Source organism: Dipodomys spectabilis, unplaced genomic scaffold, assembly GCF_019054845.1.
Source record: "Dipodomys spectabilis isolate Male_0828 unplaced genomic scaffold, ASM1905484v1 ptg000107l, whole genome shotgun sequence".
NCBI lineage: Eukaryota > Metazoa > Chordata > Mammalia > Rodentia > Heteromyidae > Dipodomys > Dipodomys spectabilis.
In genome coordinates, this window is record NW_024870784.1 from 1692097 (window position 1) to 1711755 (window position 19659).

Genomic DNA, 19659 nt, shown 5'->3' on the forward strand with positions numbered 1-19659 from the left:
AAATATAATTACCTGTATTTGAAATCTTTCCAGAGCAGGCAGTGCCTGCATTTCCTGGGGCAACCAACACTTGTTTGACATGATGAGACTGTGCAAGTTTCCAGGCCAATGTATGCTCCCTTCCGCCACTTCCAATTACAAGTACTCGGGCTGTCATTGCTTCCTGCAGAGTTGGAATTTAAAAGGAAAACAAATCTGTGGAAAGAAAGTCACAGTTGACACGTCACAAGGTGCATAATTTAGAAACTACAACTACTACGGGATATTACTCAGGAGGCTGAGTTGTGAGGATGGAGGTTTGAAGCCAGCCTGGAAAGGAAAGTCTGAGACTCATATCTCCAATTAACCATCAGAAAGCCAGAAGTAGAGTTTGAATGAAAAATCTCAGGGTCAATGCTAAGGTTCAGAGTTCAAGACAGACAGACACGCATGCGCACCTGCACACACAAAGACAGAGGAGAAAAAAGTGTAAATTTAATCTAACGGTGGTATTGATATTTAGATCTAAGTCCTTGGAGAGGAGATTGTTATTAGGTTTGGATAAGATCACTAGTGTATGAAGTCCCCCTAATTGAATCCTGGGAATTTTGTAAAGAGAGAGACTACACACAGATACAGAACAAATGCTGTTACAGAACATACTCTCCTTTTTCTGTTTTAAACCTGTATGAGCCTTTGGACTCGGGGCCTCCCAGTTACTCGGCTTGCAGTCTACTACTTGAGGCCCACTTCCAGCCTGGGTTTTTGCTATTTTGGAATATTTTTACTGTTGTATAATGTGGCTATATAAAGATTAACTGAAATGACAGTTACAGGACTGAACCATAGTGGTTTCATACTCATAACCTCAGCTACTTGGGAGGCCAAGATTGGGAGTATTGAGGTTCAAGCCTAGCTCAGGCTAACAGATATAATGGTACAAGTCTCTAATCCCAGCTATATACAAATCACAGGAAGATCACAGTGATAAGACTGGTCAAAAAAAGTAAGATATCATCTGTTAAATAACCAAAGCAGGAACTGTAGGCACAACACAAGTGGTCAAATGTCAGCTATGAGTGAGAAAGCTTAGGGAGAGCACAAAGCCAAATTCAAGCCCTAGTATCACTAAACACACACACACACACACACACACACACACACACACACACAGAATGAATGTGATTGATACAATTAATGCACTCAACATTAGAAAATACTAATTTGTTATATTCTTTTTTTTTGGTCGGAGGTGGGGCTTGAACTCTGGCCTTGGGACTATCTGTTCAAGGCGAGCGCTTTACCGCCTGAGCCACAGAGCCACTTCAGGTTTTCTAGTGGTTTATTGGAGATAAGAGTCTCACAGACTTTCTTGCCTGGGCTGGCTTTGAACCGCAGCCTCCTGAGTAGCTAGGATTATAGGCGTGAGCCACCGGCGCCCGGCTCTAACTTGTTATATTCTTTTATTCAAATTTACATAAAAAACAAACTAATAATTCAAATAAACTAAAGGAGTTTTCAGTATTTACTTTGTACCTGGTACCAATTTGAAGTGCTTTTCATGAATTACCTTGCCTGATTTCCTAAGAAATGAGGTAGATCTGTCATTATCCACTTTAAGGTGTTAGATAACACCAATTAGCTGGAAGTCACATAACTAAGAGAGGGCAGAGTACGGATACCCATTGAAGCTATTTTGCATCAGATACTCTAACAATTGCCATGATGGTCATTCAAAGCTGAGGAAAGATAAAGAAATCTGCTATAGTCTCAGGAGAAAAAGCTATTTCAGTTTAGTGGAAAACATTTTATATGCATTATGTACTTAACTGTCTGAAACACATTACCTTTAGGTGCAAAAAAAAAAAATCTACATAGCTGAGTAAGAAAGGCAGCGTACGAAAATTGGGTTATTACAGAGTTAGTAGCACTACTTAAGAATGTTTAGGGGGCCTGAACTCAGGCCCCTTACCTGCTGGGGGGGGGGGGGGGAGTGTCCTGAGAACGTAAAGTAAGTTTCTTGGACTTTAACCATTTGATTGGGCAAAAGATCCAAGTAAAGCCATTTGAATTTGGTAAGTTAAAAACAAAGCGATACGTGCATAAAGAGTAAAGGATTATATATACATATACATATATAAATAAATTTGTTAGAGTTGTTGCTTTAATAAAAGCCTAAAGCCACACACACACACAGACACACAGACAGACCCCACAAACCGCTTGCACCTCGGAAACATCATTAAGAGCGGGGAGCGAGGTTTAAGCACACAGATTAAACCTCCGTCAGTGAGAAGCACATGGCCAACTCCCATCTCCATTATTTACGGAGCTATTGTCTATATCAGAACCAGTTTCTACATCCTCAATGCCTCACAGGAGAGCCCGGCGCCAAAGCACAAACGTGGACCGTGAAGATCCGAGAGGGTCTTACGTACCGTGTCCCGCGGCCACGCCGCTCGCACTCGCTGGCCGGAAGTGGCCCCGGGGATGCAGGAAAGCAGCACGCGCCCCGCCGCCCGCCCCGCCTCTGGCGGCCTCCCCTCTCATTGGCTGGCCGGCGCTTGTGCCCGCCCCCGTCCCTCCCGCCCTGGGCGAGGTTATCAGCGGGGCTGCCTCCCGCCCCTGGGTGCGGCCTGAGCCTGCCCCGGCGGCCGTCTCCGAATCACTAGCACCCTTATAATCTAATCCTGCCACACGGGGTGCCACGTAACGTCTCCTCTCCCCCGGGGCCTCCTGCACTCTGAGGAGTGGGAGATCCACGAGGTCAAAGCCCCGTGTAGGTAATCGTGTGCCGCGAGCCAGAGGGGTCCGAGCTGAGCAGCCCGGAGGAAAAAGTGTTGGGACCCGCTTGGCTCCGGGCGAGCGCCGAAGGCGCCAGGTTTTCAACATAGATCACCACCTAGAACCCACATCTGCCCCCTAAAAAATGAGGCCGCCGTGCGGAGGCACCGAGGGCGAGATTGGATTAAAGCGTGCTCCTCGTATTCAAATCACAGTAGGGCGGGGCCTGATTAGGTTTTCCCGTCTGCGTCTCCCGGATGAAACTAAACTTGGCGTCCCAACAAAACGCCTGGAGGTCCTATCGAGTACCCCTAAGTCCTTCTTGACCCTTTTCCATATGGCCTTTAATTTCAGAGGCTTAGTCGACACAGAAAGCCTCCCCACACAGTTAAAGACCGACAAGTGAAGCTGACAAAGTCGCTTCAAGAGATGATTTTCCTGTAATGGCGCCTGCGTCAGACACTAACATGGCGGACTCGTTCGTGCGCGGAGCAAACGTCAGCACCTCTACCATAGCCGCTCAGAAACAGCCGAGGAGACCACGAACGAGCTCACTGATTGGCCCGTGGGCGGGGCGGGCGGAGCTGAACGCTCCCCGACGAACCAATCAGGAAGGCTTTAAAAGGAATTGGCCGCTGCGCCTTCTCCCGAGGCATGCTGGGAGCCTGGAGGACTAGCGAGGAGGAGTTGAGAGAACGGAGCGGACGCCATGGCGGCCGACATCGAGCAGGTTTTTAGGTCTTTCGTGGTCAGTAAATTCCGGGAAATTCAACAAGAGCTTTCCAGGTATGTACTCCCCGGATTCTTCTGCTCCCAACGGGTTATTAGAGCCCCATTTTAGCCTTTCGTGGTAATTCTTTCTTCGGAGACGCCGTCGTTCCTGGGCTCAGGCCCCGCTACGGCCCCGCCTGGGCCTGGGATCCATTTTACGGGCTCTCCCTCCCACTCTTCCATCCGCTCCTTCCCTTCCCCTCCGATGAGCTTCGTTTCCCCCCGTGGTTCTCCCGGCTAAGGCTTCCCCCTTCTCCCCGTCAGGTCTCCCCGACCCTTCCCTAGTCGGAGGCCTGAACGTCCACCGGGGACGGGCCTAGTTCCTTCCGCAGCTCCTCCTCCGCCGCCGCCTTTCCCCTCCCCCTCTCCGCCTCCGCCGATTTCGCCGGCCGGTGTCGGTGACAGGAAAGGGTCTCTAACGGCCGTTTCCGGGGTATTCTTATATTCTCTTCATTATTGCAAGCCCCAGACCGTTCGGGGGGTCGGACCCACTAATTAGGCTATTGGGACCCTCGTTCCCCGTGCGTTTCACCGGGCAGCGTTCTATACCGCTTTCAATGAGAACTCCCTCAAATTGATGCCAGTCCCTGGATGAAATATTCGACCCGAGGATGGAAGGGGGCTTCGAAATTAGCCAATACTTAGTTGTGTTCAGTGAAAAATAGACTCTGTGTGTAGCTGTCTTTTTTCGCCTTACTGTCCCCGCCTCCGTTGACGTATTTGATCCCTACGTTATTTTATTTTCATTTTATTTCATTGCCATTGCGGAGTGGACTTTACACGGGTTACTCTGGAAAGAGAAAAGATTGCTTAAAAAAAAAAAAGAGTTGCTTACTCGGAATGAAAAAATAGTGATATGGTGTGGGTCGTGCTGTTAAATTGATAGTCTGTTAGTAGTCTTTATGTGAATTACTCTTTTAAACCCGAGGTAGGAAAAATAATCTTGACATAAATATTTGTTTCTAGTTCAGATGTTTTTGCTAATCGTGTAAGTTGCGAGCAAGAGCAATGATGTGAATTTGAAAATGAGCTGAAAACCCAGTTGCAAATTGTAAGGCAAAATAACCATAGAAGTATTGGGGAAGTATTATTGCTGGATTTTAAAAATATCTTTAAAGGTGGAGTTTTTTTATGTAGGAAATATGTCTACTCAATAAGTTGCTTCTTTAATCTTTTGTGATGCTACTAGTATTTTTACTATGAAAAGCACCCTGAGTTGAGGAAGTGTGTTTCCTGAAAATTTAAAATAACTTGCATGGAATGAGTATATTTGCTTGGTTTAATAATGCATATTTTTTATGTAACTGTAACCTCTTTGTATATCACCCTTAGTATAATAATAAACCCTTATTTTAAATGAGGTTTTTGTTTGTTGTTGAAAGCTTGGAAATCATAAAGGAGAGAAAACATTTGCCCATTACTGATGTCCTCTCATTTTTATTATTACTATTATTATTTTGGTACCTGAGATCAACACGGGATTTTTCATTTGCTAGGCATGTGCTGTGCCACTGAGCTGCATCCCAGCCCTTGTAAAAAATTTATTTCTAATTCTAACATTGAGCAAAGTTGTTAATCTCATTTTAAACATTCTCATGTCTACATAAAATTCCTTTGTACCAGTATATTGGTATATCTATGTGATTTGAAATTTTCATTGCTTTTTAGTAATTGCAGCCATATCCTGGGTATTTCTAAGGAGATATTATTTCCTTATAGAGTGACTTTTAAAAAACTTAGTTTCGTGACTTCAAAATTTTATTTATTTATTTTTTGATGCCTGTCCTGGAGCTTGAACTCAGGGCCTCAATTCTGTCCCTGAGCTTTCTTTTGCTCAAGGCTAGTATGCTACCACTAGGAGCTACACAGCTCTACTTCCTGCTTTTTTGGTGTAGTTTATTGGAGATGTGTCTCCTGGACTGACGGATTGGAATTGTATCAAAATCCTCAGATCTCATCTTCCTGATGAGATTAGGATTACACGAGTGAGCCACTGCACATGCCTGGTTTCATAATTTTTAAGATCCATAATTAGTTAAATCTAAGCACTTAGAAAAAAAGGCTTGCATCAAGACATTTTGCAAGAAGTATTAGACAAGGCAGTTTATTACAAGAGGATTATTTTCTATACATGTTAACACTGCATTATCTGAAGACAGTTTTTTTTTATTATTTGCCATCCCAATAAACTATATCCTCTCATGTTCATTAGCTTTTACAAAAATTCATCCATATGGGTAGTATGCTGACATTTAGAGTAAGAGATCTATGTACCTGTGTTTTAAGACTATTGGCTTTGGTTTTTAATGTAAGCTCCACTTCTTAGGAGTCATGTAACCTTAAGATGTTTCTGGTCTTTGTTTCTTATTTTCCTCATTTATAGAATCAGAATAACGAGGTTAATCTTAGAGTTTTGTTAGGATTGAGTTAAAAAATGTAGAATAATGTGGTACTAAGTACAGTACTCATATTACATCATTCCTATTTGTTAATTACAGTTAATTACAGTGTGGTTTTTTTTCTTTTTTTGCATTTTGACTTCTGGCTTTTATCAGGTAGTTTTATATATTATTAGCTAAATGTAAGTTAAATGAAAATTGAAAGTGTCGTAGTTTTTCAAAAGTTTGCAAATATACACATGAAAATAACTATATGAGTGACATTTTTATCTATGTTAAAATTTTGATCCTGTGAATTGAAAATGTTAAGCCACTTACATATAGTATAAATGAATTGCCACGTGTTTATGTAATTTTTTTTGAATACCAGAAAAGAATGTGAATACCAAGAATTTTTAATCATTAGATGTATATTATGTGACTCTTTTTCTTTTTCTTTTTTACTTTTATGGTCTTTTATTAACAGTTGAAACTTGAACAGAAGCTACAATTTTATCTTTTTGTGTGTGTGTGCCAGTCCTGGAGCTTGAACCCAAGGCCTGGGCACTGCCCCTGACATTTTTGCATAAGTCTAGCCCTATACCATCTGAGCTACAGGTCCACTTCCAACTTTGTGGCGGATTCTTTCTGTCCAGGCTGACTACACTGTGATCCTCATATCTCAGCCTTGTGGGTAGCTAGGATTACAGACATGAGCAACCACCACTGGGCTCAGCTTATCCCGTTTACTCAGTATGTTTAAATTTTGCATTACTTGGTATTGTTGAAGGTGATTTTGATCTCTACACAGGTGTGGCTTTATTATGGCCATAATTTATGCCATAAGGTAATGTGGTTTAGCTCTCAATTTTTTTCTCCCTTGGGAGATACAGGTAGGTAACTCAAAGCCTCAAGTTATATTGCTTAAATTTTATTTAGAAAATAGTTTCATGTAAGAATTAGCTTAAAAATCTGGTATTAAAACTCTTTAAAACTTAGCAAGTGTTGAAAGCCATGTAAAAAATATTGTAACTGTATAGTGTTAAGGAATATTATTAGTAAACATCTACTACAGGAAAAGGGTGAAATATATGGGCAATGTTATATAACATTAGATTGTTAATATTTATTGGTTCTTACTACACGATGTAGTAAATTACTAATTTTGAAAACTTTTTGTCAAGTGGAAGGAGTGAAGGCCAGCTGAATGGTGAAACAAATACACCTATTGAAGGAAACCAGGCAGGTGATGCAGCTGCCTCTGCCAGGAGCCTACCAAATGAAGAAATAGTGCAGAAGATAGAGGAAGTACTTTCTGGGGTCTTAGATACAGAACTACGATATAAACCAGGTAAGCTGGAGATAAAGCATCTCAAATTTTTTTTTTTTTAAATTTCAAAGCTCATAGTGTCCTTCCTTCTGTTTGTCTGTCCTTGTTTTGGTCCTAGGCCTTAAAAAGCTGTCCATGAGTTTTTCTTTTTCTCTTTCTCCCCTCTTCTCCCCCCCCCCCCCCCCCCCCCCCTTCGTGGGGCTTGAACTCTGGGCTTGAGCACTGTCCCTGTGCTCTTCAGCTCAAGGCAAGCGCTCTACCGACTTAAGCCACAATGCCACTCTCAGTTTTCTGGTGGTTTATTGGAGATAAGAGTGTCATGGACTTTCATACCCTGGCTGGCTTTGAACCATGATACTCAGATCTCAGCCTCCTGAATAGCTAGATTACAGGTGTGAGCCACCAGCGCCCAGCTTATCCATGATCTTTTAAATGCTCAAGGCTCATGCTGTACCACTTGAGCCACAACTCCAGGTTTTTTGGTGCTTGATTTGGTCTCAGACTGGCTTGGAATCTTGAACCTTAGATCTCAGCCTCCTGAGTAGTTAGGATTATAGACGTGAGCCATTAGCTGCCCTGTTGATAGTTATTTCTTTTAGTTATTCTAGTTATTTCTAGTTTCTATTGACTTTCTTGTTACAATACTCCTTTGAAAACAAAACCACTTTAAGATGAACATTAATGCATTTTACTTGATAGGATATAATTTTGTCTATCTGATTTAGTTTTATAGGGTCTCAGCAGGAATTTTACATTTGAGTTTTTATTGAGAACAATTTGGAATTAACATACATAGTGTCCTGAACCAAATTTTAGCGATTTTTCCTTTTTTTTTTCTTTTTTTTTTTTGCCAGTCCTAAGACTTGAACTGAGCCTAGGCACTGTCCTTGAGCTGCTTTTGCTCAAGGCTAGCACTCTACCACTTGAGGCACAGTACCACTTCCAGCTTTCTCTGTTTATGTGGTACTGAGGAATTGAATTCCGGGCTTCATGCATGCGAGGCAAGCATGATGCCACTGAGCCACATTCCCATCCCCAAATTTTAGCAATTTTAAAGCATACCTTTGGAGATCTTAAAGTCTCAACTTAGAAGTCTTATTTGCACATCCACTAAAAATGCAATGATGGGTGCCAGTGGCTCATGCCTGTAACCCTAGCTACTCAAGAGGCTGTGATCTGAGGGTGGCTGTTTGCAGCCAGCTCAGACAGGAAAGTCTGTGAGACTCATTTCCATTAAACTATTGAGAAAAAGTCATAAGTGGCACTCAAGTGGTAGTATACTAGCCTTGAACAAAAGCAGCTCAGGGACAGCATCTAGACCCCAAGTTCAAGCTCTATGACTGGCAATTTAAAAAAGAAAGTGCAGTAAAGAGGAGTCATATATCAAGTTTTTTAGGATTGATTAAGTAATTGGTATTTAGAAATGAAAGGTTTATGATTAATCACAAAAATAAGTCATTAGATATTAAGTGTGGGATATGTTTTGTTCTATTGCTAGGAGGTAGTTTAAAAGTCTCATACCTTGTTTAGATTTATGGCTCTAACCTTTTCTTGTTTGACACTACTTAGCTAATATTCAGTGTGAAACAGAAAATGAGTAGTTTTAGTTTTGCATATGACTTGTCATAGTTTTTTTCCTATAATGGTAGTAGCAGGATTGTCTGAGTAGCTTTTGCTAAGATTTCAAAGTTGTCTATTTTGGCATTTAGAGTAAATTGTATCTGGTTATAAAATTGAATATAAACTTCCTTTGGTAGGATATGCAAATTGAAATATTTTTGCTTTACACATTAAGTGCTACAAGAATTGCTGCCCATTTCTTACTAGTTTTTAAAAGAACATTTTTAGGGAAATAGATTGGCTTTTAATTAGAATAATAATGTAGATGCAGTAAGATAAAATTTGAGTTCTGTGTTGATGGCTTATATTTGTACAGATGTTAACATACTACTTAAAAGTAATCAGCAACCTTTGCTGATAGCTTACTCTTCAAGAGGCATTGTTATATGTACTTTGTATTTTTTTTTAAGAAATTAGTTTTGCTGCAGGAATCAGAACCAGGGCCTGCCTTATGCTACAAAAATACTCTGCTGCTGTGCTACATCTTCAGTCTCGCTTAGTGTGGTTTTTGTTATTTCTTTGTTCCAGTTCTGGGGCTTGAACTCAGGGCCTGGACACTGTTCCCTGAGCTTCTTTTGCCCTACCACTTGAGCCAGAGTGCCACTTTTGGCTTTTTTCTGAGTAGTTTATCGTAGCTAAGAATCTCATGGTCTTTCCTACACAAGTTGACTTCAAACCATGATCCTCAGATTTCAGCCTCTTGAGTAGCTAAGATTACAGATGTGAGCCACTAGCGCCTGGCCCACTTAGCAAGTTTTTAACTCGCTTTGTCTCCGAACTAGAACACAAATTATGTTAGTAATTTTGTCAAAGCCATTTATCTACTAAGTGAAAGATTTAATTCAGGCTTCAAAAGCAGACGCACTCTTTGAAAGCCTTTGTCATGATGTTTCTTAAATGTACAGATTAATAAAGTAATTAAAAATTATTTAGGGGCTGGGAATGTGGCTTAGTGGCAGAGGGCTTGCCTCACATGCATGAAGCCTGGGTTTCGATTCCTCAGTACCACATAAACAGAAAAAGCTGGAAGTGGTGCTGTGGCTCAAGTGGTAGAGTGTTAGCCTAAGCAAAAGAAGCACAGGGACAATGCCTAGGCCCTGAGTTCAAGCCCAGGACTGGCAAAAAGAAAACATTTAATGTGGGTCTTTTAATAGGAACTATTACAGATTATGCAACTGCTGTAATTTGAGAGCTGGGGGAAACAATTGTTTTAATATTATTTAGTAAAACTTTGTTTCTTCAATGCTGGGGATTGATGCCACAGCTTTGTACTTCCTAGGCAACCAATCTTCCTAGTAAATATTCCCACCCCTATATGTAATCTTATAATTTTGATTGCATTTTTTGATAAGCTAAGAATTTATATTGTTAGCTTTCATTTGTTAGAGAAGTGACAGTTTGAGAGTAATTGACTTGCTGAAAGTTTTGTAACTTTTCACTTAACACAAGGAATTATCTTACAATGTTTTAATATAGAACGGAGGTGCTGGTTTATAACGATTATCTGAAACTACTTTCGGGAGTTGTAGGTTTACTTTGTTTTTGACAAAATTATTTCTATTACTTTCAGACTTGAAAGAGACCTCCAGAAAAAGTAGATGTGTATCTGTACAAACAGATCCTACTGATGAGATTCCCACCAAAAAATCAAAGAAGCATAAAAAGCACAAAAATAAAAAGAAGAAAAAGAAGAAAGAAAAGGAGAAAAAATATAAAAGACAGCCAGAAGACTCCGAGTCAAAGCCGAAATCTCATCATGATGGGAACGTAGATTTAGAATCTGATTCCTATTTTAAGTTTGATTCTGAACCTTCAGCAATGGCACTGGAACATCCTGTAAGAGCATTTGGCCCGCCTGAGACCATTGATTCCCCTGCAGTTATGCTAGAACCTCCAGTAGTACCAATGGAGTTATCAGAGCCACCCACCTTAGAAACTCTGAAGCCAGTTACAAAACCTGCAGAACTATCAGTTGGATCTGCATCAGTAAGCTCAGAGCAGTCTGTGTCAGTAACACAGGAACCATCTGTGACAAAGATTCTGGATTCCTTTGCAACAGCACCAGTGCCTGCTACAACAGTAGTGCTGAAGTCATCTGAGCCAGTAGTAACAATGTCAATGGAATATCAGATGAAATCTGCACTGAAATCTTTGGAGAGCAGATCTCCAGAGCCATCAAAGACCATGCTGGTAGAGCCTCCTGTAGCAAAAGAAACCCTTGTAGCCGCAGAGATAGCTACTGAGGTTTATCCTGAACCAAGCACATCAATGACAATGGATTTTCCAGAGTCACCTGCAGCTGAAGTGCTAAGATTGCCAGAGCAGCCTGTAGAAGTACCAATGGAGATCGCAGATTCATCTGTGACAAGACTGCAGGAGTCGCAGGAGCTGCTGAAGACCACATCGTTGGAGCCGCCGGAGTCGTCGGTGGCCTCAGTGCTAGAGTTGCAGGGGCCACCTTCGACCTCCATGCCGGAGATGCAAGGGCCCTCTGTGACTCCCATGCTGGAGTTACCTGGGCCCTCTGCTCCCCCGGTGCCAGAGTTGTCAGGGCCCCTTTCTACCCCAGTGCCCGAGGTTCCAGGGCCCCCTGCGACAGCAGTGCCTGAGGTGCTGGGGCCCTCTGTGACAGCAGTGCCACCGTTGTCGCAGGAATTGCCAGGGCCCCCAGCATCACCTTTGGGGATGGAGCCACCACAGGAGGTTCCAGAGCCACCTGTGATGGCACAGGAGGTGCCAGGCCTACCTGTAGTGTCAGCAGCAGTAGAGTTGCCAGGGCAGCCTGCGGTCACAGTAGCAATGGAGTTGACCGATCAGCCTGTGACGACGACAGAGTTCCAGCAGCCTGTGGGGATGACAGCGGTGGAACATCCTGGGCATCCTGAGGTGACAACGGCTGCAGGGTTGCTGGGGCAGCCTGAGGCAGCGATGGTGCTGGAGTTGCCTGGACAGCCAGTGGCAACCACAGCGCTGGAGTTGTCTGGGCAGCCTTCGGTGACTGGGGTGCCGGAGTTGTCTGGGCTGCCTTCGGCAACGAGGGCACTCGAGTTGTCCGGGCAGTCTGTGGCAACTGGGGCACTCGAGTTGTCCGGGCAGCTCATGGCAGCTGGGGCACTGGAGTTCTCGGGGCAGTCTGGGGCAGCTGGAGCACTGGAGCTTTTGGGGCAGCCTCTGGCAACAGGGGTGCTGGAGTTGCCTGGGCAGCCTGGGGCGCCAGAGTTGCCGGGGCAGCCTGTGGCAACTGTGGCGCTGGAGATCTCTGTTCAGTCTGTGGTGACAACATCGGAGCTGTCAACGATGACCGTGTCGCAGTCCCTGGAGGTGCCCTCGACGACAGCGCTGGAATCCTATAATACGGTAGCACAGGAGCTGCCTACTACATTAGTGGGGGAGACTTCTGTAACAGTAGGCGTGGATCCCTTGATGGCCCAAGAATCCCATATGTTAGCTTCTAACACCATGGAGACCCATATGTTAGCCTCCAACACCATGGATTCCCAAATGCTAGCCTCCAACACCATGGACTCCCAGATGCTAGCATCCAACACCATGGACTCCCAGATGTTAGCCTCTAGCTCCATGGACTCCCAGATGTTAGCCTCTAGCTCCATGGACTCCCAGATGTTAGCCTCTAGCTCCATGGACTCCCAGATGTTAGCCACCAGCTCCATGGACTCCCAGATGTTAGCCACCAGCTCCATGGACTCCCAGATGCTAGCCACCAGCTCCATGGACTCCCAGATGTTAGCCACCAGCTCCATGGACTCCCAGATGTTAGCCACCAGCTCCATGGATTCCCAGATGTTAGCCACCAGCACCATGGACTCGCAGATGTTAGCCACCAGCACCATGGACTCCCAGATGTTAGCCACTAGCTCTATGGATTCCCAGATGTTAGCATCTGGAACTATGGATTCTCAAATGTTAGCTTCTGGCACCATGGATGCTCAGATGTTGGCATCTGGTACCATGGATGCCCAGATGTTAGCATCTAGTACTCAAGATTCTGCTATGATGGATTCAAAATCTCCAGATCCCTATAGGTTAGCTCAGGATCCTTACAGGTTGGCTCAGGATCCCTATAGGTTGGGTCATGACCCCTATAGATTAGGTCATGATGCCTACAGGTTAGGACAGGATCCCTATAGATTAGGCCATGATCCCTACAGACTAACTCCTGATCCCTATAGGATGTCGCCTAGGCCCTATAGAATAGCACCCAGGTCCTATAGGATAACACCTAGGCCCTATAGGTTAGCACCTAGACCCCTGATGTTGGCATCTAGACGGTCCATGATGATGTCCTATGCTGCAGAACGGTCCATGATGTCATCTTATGAACGCTCTATGATGTCTTATGAGCGATCTATGATGTCTCCTATGGCTGAGCGCTCTATGATGTCAGCCTATGAGCGCTCTATGATGTCAGCCTATGAGCGCTCTATGATGTCTCCTATGGCTGAACGCTCTATGATGTCAGCTTATGAACGCTCCATGATGTCAGCTTATGAACGCTCCATGATGTCCCCTATGGCTGATCGATCTATGATGTCCATGAGTGCTGACCGGTCTATGATGTCATCGTACTCTGCAGCTGACCGGTCTATGATGTCATCGTACTCTGCAGCTGACCGGTCTATGATGTCATCCTATACCGATCGTTCAATGATGTCCATGGCAGCTGATTCTTACACTGATTCTTACACTGACACATATACAGAGGCATATATGGTGCCACCTTTGCCTCCTGAAGAGCCTCCAACAATGCCACCTTTGCCACCTGAGGAACCACCAATGACACCACCACTGCCTCCTGAAGAACCCCCAGAGGGTCCAGCATTGCCTACTGAGCAGACAGTGTTAACAGGTGAAAATACTTGGCCCACGGAGGTGCCAGCATTACCTCCTGAAGAAACTGTACCACAACCTGAGCATCCAGTGAGTCAAAGTGAGATTTCAGAGACTTCGGCAGTACCTGCTAATTATTCAGTGTCTGGATCAGAGCCGTCAGTGTTAGCATCGGAGGCCATTGTGACAGTACCGGAAACACAAGAGCCAGAGTCTGCAGGTATGTCAACACCTGTTGAGTCTGCTGTAGTAGCAGACCATGAAATGGTTCCGGAGAGACCAGTGACTTGTATGCTTTCTGAAACTCCTGTGTCAGCTGAATCAACTATGCTAACATCAGAGCCACCTCTGATGTCAGATAGAGCGGAAACATTTGACTCTGTGAGAGCTTCAGGACATGTTGCCTCAGAAGCATCCGTGGCTCTGCTAGAGCCTCCAGTAACTGTTCCAGAGCAAACAGAGGGTGCTCTGGAGCTGCCAGCCCTGGCTGCATCAGAACCTCTTGCTGTGGCTAGCCCAGAGCCTCCCGTGGTGGCAGCTCCCGAGCCTCCTGCTATGGCTATCCCAGAGCCGCCTGTTGTGGCCTTTCCAGAACCTCCTGCTGTGGCCATTCCTGAACCTCCTTCCCTGGTGGTTCCTGAACCTCCTGCTGTGGCTGCCCCAGAACCTCCTGCTATGGCTGCCCTGGAGCTTCCAGCTGTGGCTGAGTCAGAGCACATTGCCGTCCCTATGTCAATTGTTCCTGCCCTGGAGCCTTCTGTGCCTGTCTTGGAACCAGCAATATCAGTCCTTCAGCCTGCTGCGATTGTTTCAGAACCAGGTGTTTCTGCCCAGGAATCTACTGTGACTGTTTCAGAGCCTGCTGTCCCTGACTTAGAGCAGACTCAAGTAACGTCAACGGAGATGGCTTTAGAGCCTGCACCGATGATAGTGGAGCCTAGTGTTATGCCATCACATGTTATGAAAGGGATGACTTTACTATCTGGTGATCAAAATTTTATTCCAGAGGTTGGTATGCAGCAGATTCCATTGCATTCAGGTGAAGTGCCACATGTCGAAGGACACCTGAGTGACACTTATGAAAGTGGCCATGTTATAAATACAGACCTTAGTAACCATCTAATTGCTAAAGATATGGAACATAGTACAGTGTCTGCTACTAGCACTGATTCCATTGGTGAAAGTGGTGAAGAGAAAATTTCGACCATGGATGAGACTAAACAATGCATGGTATTGGATACCTGTCCTGGTGTTAGTGAAGCTGATGGAGGAGGACCTCTGTCTTCTGCTGATCCTCTGGCTCTGGAAACTAGCAAAGGTATTGAGTTTGCCACGGTATCTGCTCCTGATTCAGTTAATAAGTATGACGTTGAAGTATCTTTAACGACTCAAGATACTGAACATGATATGGTCATTTCCACCAGCCCCAGTGGTGGTAGTGAAGCTGACATAGAGGGACCTTTGCCTGCTAAAGACATTCATCTTGATTTACCATCTAATAATCTTGTGTGTAAGGATATGGAAGAGCCGTTTCCAGTCAAAGACAGTGACCAGGCATCAGTTGTTCTCAGCCCTAAAGAAAGTAGTGGAGAAGATAAAGAAGTAACTCTCCCTACTAAGGAAACACTGTTTGATTCAGGATTTCCTGCAAGTATTGATGAAATTAATGAAGCAGACCTAGTGAGACCATTACTTCCTAAGGACATGGAACGTCTTGCAAACCTTAGAGCTGGTATTGAAGGACCTTTGCTTGCAAGTGAAGTTGAACGAGACAAAATAGCTGCCAGTCCAGTTGTAGTAAGTGTGCCTGAAAGAGCTTCAGAGTCATCTTCAGAGGAAAAAGATGACTATGAAATTTTTGTGAAAGTTAAGGACACACATGAAAAAAGCAAGAAAAATAAGAACCGTGACAAAGGTGAGAAAGAAAAGAAAAGAGATTCTTCATTGAGATCTCGAAGTAAGCGGTCCAAGTCTTCTGAGCACAAGTCCCGCAAGCGTACCAGTGAGTCTCGGTCCAGAGCAAGGAAGCGATCATCTAAGTCCAAGTCTCATCGCTCTCAAACACGGTCACGTTCGCGTTCAAGACGCAGAAGGAGGAGCAGTAGGTCAAGATCAAAGTCTAGAGGAAGGCGGTCTGTATCAAAAGAGAAGCGCAAAAGATCTCCAAAGCACAGGTCCAAATCTAGGGAAAGGAAAAGGAAAAGATCAAGTTCCCGAGATAACCGCAAAACAGCCAGAGCTCGAAGTCGAACCCCGAGTCGCCGGAGTAGAAGTCACACTCCAAGTCGACGAAGAAGATCTAGATCTGTTGGTAGAAGAAGAAGTTTCAGCATATCTCCTAGCCGAAGGAGCCGCACCCCCAGCCGAAGGAGCCGCACCCCCAGCCGAAGGAGCCGCACCCCCAGCCGAAGGAGTCGCACCCCCAGCCGAAGGAGCCGCACCCCCAGCCGAAGGAGTCGCACCCCCAGCCGAAGGAGAAGATCAAGGTCTGTGGTAAGAAGACGAAGCTTCAGTATATCACCAGTCAGATTGAGGCGATCAAGAACACCCTTGAGGAGAAGGTTTAGCAGATCTCCTATTCGGCGGAAAAGATCCAGGTCTTCTGAAAGAGGCAGGTCGCCCAAACGTCTAACAGATTTGGGTGAGTCATTGTTTTTATAATTTAATAGCATTGTAATAGAGAATGGGTTAAATAGGAGTTTTTTTTCATCTGAGTCAAATGGAGTATGTAGATATGATTAGAAGATTGGGATAAGTGCATGTAATTGGAGTTATAAAAGACCTGCTTTGGAGAATATTAAAAACAACATGTACTTCAATGTTTGAGCCTTCTTGCCTTCACTAAAAATGGAGAGCAGAAACATGGGAAAATCTTGTTATATTAACAAGGCTAGTATGTGCTCATTATTATATGTGGTTCAACATATATCTTTGCAAAAAAAAAAAACCACAATTTGATGTGTGACAGTATTTCTGATAAGTATAGTTGGCAATGGAAGTTAATGGATATTTTGTTCACCTAGGGTGGGTGATGCTAGCTGAGTTCTGCCATATTTTAAAAATACTACTACTTTTTCTTGATTAAGTAGTGTGTATAGGTAGTTAAAACTTGATGGATGCATGGTTACCTGCTGGATGATAATTTATCAACTCAGTAGATTACTTACAAAGCAAAAGTAATACAGCTAGGTGTGCATTCAGTTTACCAAGTTTTTGACATTCTCATTCCAAGTAGAGGAATAGTATGTAATTCTCCAAATGATGAGGTGTTAATGAAGGATATGGTAAAATACATATGTCCGTCTTTACGAAATAGTAAAACTGCCAAAGGGAAAGTGATGATGGCCACACTGTTAGTGTTCAGGCCTATTAGCACAGTTCAGAGGAATGTTAATTCGACTTAGGTCTTCTTACAAGGGGTGACACTCTTAATTTGGGCTCAAGGAGCAATGAGGCAGATGTTAGGAGGAAACTAAATTTAAGGTCATAATTTGTGGAAGTAAAGTTGGGTTTGTGTCTTAGTGTTTGTGGCTGAGTGATCATTATGGTTTCATAGTAAATTTATAGTAAATTTTCGGTAGTCTTTGAGGAGGAAATTCCGTGTGGATTAGATTCTTTTAAGGGGCCCATCACCTTAAGAAACTTTTGAGATTCAAGGGGTGATTACAGCCATAAGGTAGAGCAGGAAATTGAGGTCTTTGATTTTATTACTATTTGAAAGTTGATAACAAAATGTATAGCCTTTAAGAAGACTTCTTCTTACACTTTCCTCTTACAGATAAGGCTCAATTACTTGAAATAGCCAAAGCTAATGCAGCTGCCATGTGTGCGAAGGCTGGTGTTCCTTTACCGCCAAACCTAAAGCCTGCACCTCCACCTACAATAGAAGAGAAAGTTGCAAAAAAGTCAGGAGGAGCTACCATAGAAGAACTAACTGAGGTAAGCTAGACAGAATTCGTTTTCATTCTTAAATGGATTATTCCAGGGTTGTTGACTCTGGATTGTGCCAAAACCTGAATTGTGGGCTGAACTGATAATGGCTGGCACCGAGTGGCCAAAACCCGAAATACAGATGTGGCAGCGGCAGAAGCTCTGTTTAGCAGGCCATTATCCGGGATGGCTAAGCTCCGCTAGCTAAAAGTTACTTCCCATTACTTTTGCTTTCCAGTTTTAGAAGCCAAACTGACTGAGGAGTGGGACGGTTCGTTTGAATGGAGGAGGTGTTGAGTGAGCAACACGCAGAAGCTCGCCTACAGTTTCGTTTCCATTCACGACGTGTTCACTGATCGCCACGAGTGTACTGCATATACGCAAAGACACAGACAATCTTCAGAAATGATCTTTTGCCACCGGAGCTTGGAAATTAATGAGAATAGCTGGCCATTGCCTGAAAGGAACTTCTTTCGCATCAACATTTCGGGTTTTGGCTGTTTGGTACCAGCCATTGGCGATAATGGCCGGCCATTATCAGTTCTTCCTCTGCGGTTCGGGTTTTGGCAGTAACATATATTTTAAATATACTTATTTTTGTTTCTAAGAATTTGGTCTTTTCAATCGAGGCTTTTGGGGGGAGGCTTTTTTTTTGCGGGGTGGGGGGGATGCTGAAATATTGCTGCTAGGATCCAGAAATACCATACTGTTTCATATACTGAAACTCGTTACTAGCTAGCCTTATGCTAGCCTGCCACTGTCAATATATTCTGTTCCCATTGGTTACATGCTTGAAATACTGTGTTTTTGGCTAAGTGAGCTTTTTAATTCCTATTGTAATATTTCAATTGATATTAGATGTGACAAATTCTGCTGTATAGAGACAAATCTACTCAAATTTACTCTGACCTTTTTATGAAGCCAGGTAATAAAGTCTATTCCTTTGCTTCTTAAGGAGGAATTGACTTTGCTTTATGTGTCAGACGGCATCAATCGCATCCTCTCCATCATGCCTTACTTTTCATTCTTAAGTTGGGAAGACATGTTACGGTCTACTCCTGTTAACAAAAGTTTCAAATCTTTTATTTTACCATATATTTGGTGGACATAAAAGTATCTTAGTTTGTTTCTTCACTTAGATTCTTTATGCTATGAATTGTAGCTTAAAAAAAAAAAGGACCTAGCAAAAACGTCCATTGCTCACTTACCAAATCTAAATTCTTTATCTAAAATCCTATGAACACTTAGTGTTTTGTTTCTAGCCTCATCTTAAGTAGTCCCTTCTAATAGGCTTCTTCTTGCTTCTTTACCACCACCTGACCAGGATGGCTTTCTTTTCCTTTCCCTAGCAACCCTTTTTCTTTACTATGAAAATCTGGCTTAGAATTTTTCAAGGAACATTTTTTGATTTTTTTTTTCTTTTTTCCAAACCTTGACTATTCTCTCTTTACGCCTCTGTTCTTTTAGCACTTATGTACTCAATTTGTATTATATCAGTTTGCACTTGTTATTGTGTTGCTCTGTAAAAAACGTTCTTGGATTATTTTATGTATATGTAATTTGTCTCTTGTATTAGATTGTAAGCTCCTTGGGAGCAGGGACCATGTCTTCTACTTTTTTTTTTTTTTTTTTGTATTCCAAGACAGTGCCCAGTACAGTGCTCTGCACATAGTAGGTGCTCAATAAATGTTGTTGACTGACTAGCCAGTGTGTTTAAATAACAGTTAATAAGCTGAATTACTTTTTTTTTTTTGCCGGTTGTAGAGCTGGAACTCAGAGCCTTGGGGCTGTCCATGAGTCTTTTCAAAGCTCAAGGCTTAGCACTCTACCACTTTGAGCCATAACACCACTTCCACTTTTTCTGGTGGTTAGAGATAAGAGTCTCATGGACTTTCCTGCCCAAGTTGGCTTTGAACCGCAATCCTAAGTAGCTAGGATTACAGGCATGAGCCACCGACGCCTGGCTTGAATTACTTCTTTTTATTACTTTAACCTATCAGTAGTCTTGTTTCCTTGTGT

General features: G+C 43.4%; 2 protein-coding genes across 7 annotated transcripts in view; one reads left to right on the plus strand and one right to left on the minus strand.

The window, feature by feature from the left end:
• Positions 1–3254, minus strand: part of Gart (phosphoribosylglycinamide formyltransferase, phosphoribosylglycinamide synthetase, phosphoribosylaminoimidazole synthetase) — a 31292-nt gene extending 28038 nt beyond the window's left edge. The window contains exons 1-2 of one of the 2 annotated variants that reach the window (XM_042687240.1): positions 2418–2505; positions 13–195 (exon numbers count right to left, since the gene is read on the minus strand). In XM_042687240.1, coding sequence (XP_042543174.1) covers positions 13–157 — 145 coding nt within the window. In that variant the 5' untranslated portion in view covers positions 158–195; positions 2418–2505. Of the gene's footprint in view, positions 1–12; positions 196–2417; positions 2506–3230 lie in introns of those variants that run through there. The other variant, XM_042687241.1, reaches the window with a different exon arrangement.
• A 132-nt stretch (positions 3255–3386) lies between these two features.
• Son (SON DNA and RNA binding protein) overlaps positions 3387–19659 on the plus strand; it is a 32920-nt gene continuing 16647 nt past the window's right edge. Inside the window, exons 1-5 of one of the 5 annotated variants that reach the window (XM_042687239.1) lie at positions 3387–3549; positions 7097–7263; positions 10433–16351; positions 17489–17649; positions 17879–19343. In XM_042687239.1, coding sequence (XP_042543173.1) covers positions 3473–3549; positions 7097–7263; positions 10433–16351; positions 17489–17649; positions 17879–17884 — 6330 coding nt within the window. In that variant the 5' untranslated portion in view covers positions 3387–3472 and the 3' untranslated portion in view covers positions 17885–19343. Of the gene's footprint in view, positions 3550–7096; positions 7264–10432; positions 16352–17488; positions 17650–17878; positions 19344–19659 lie in introns of those variants that run through there. The other 4 variants (XM_042687235.1, XM_042687237.1, XM_042687236.1 and 1 more) reach the window with 4 other exon arrangements.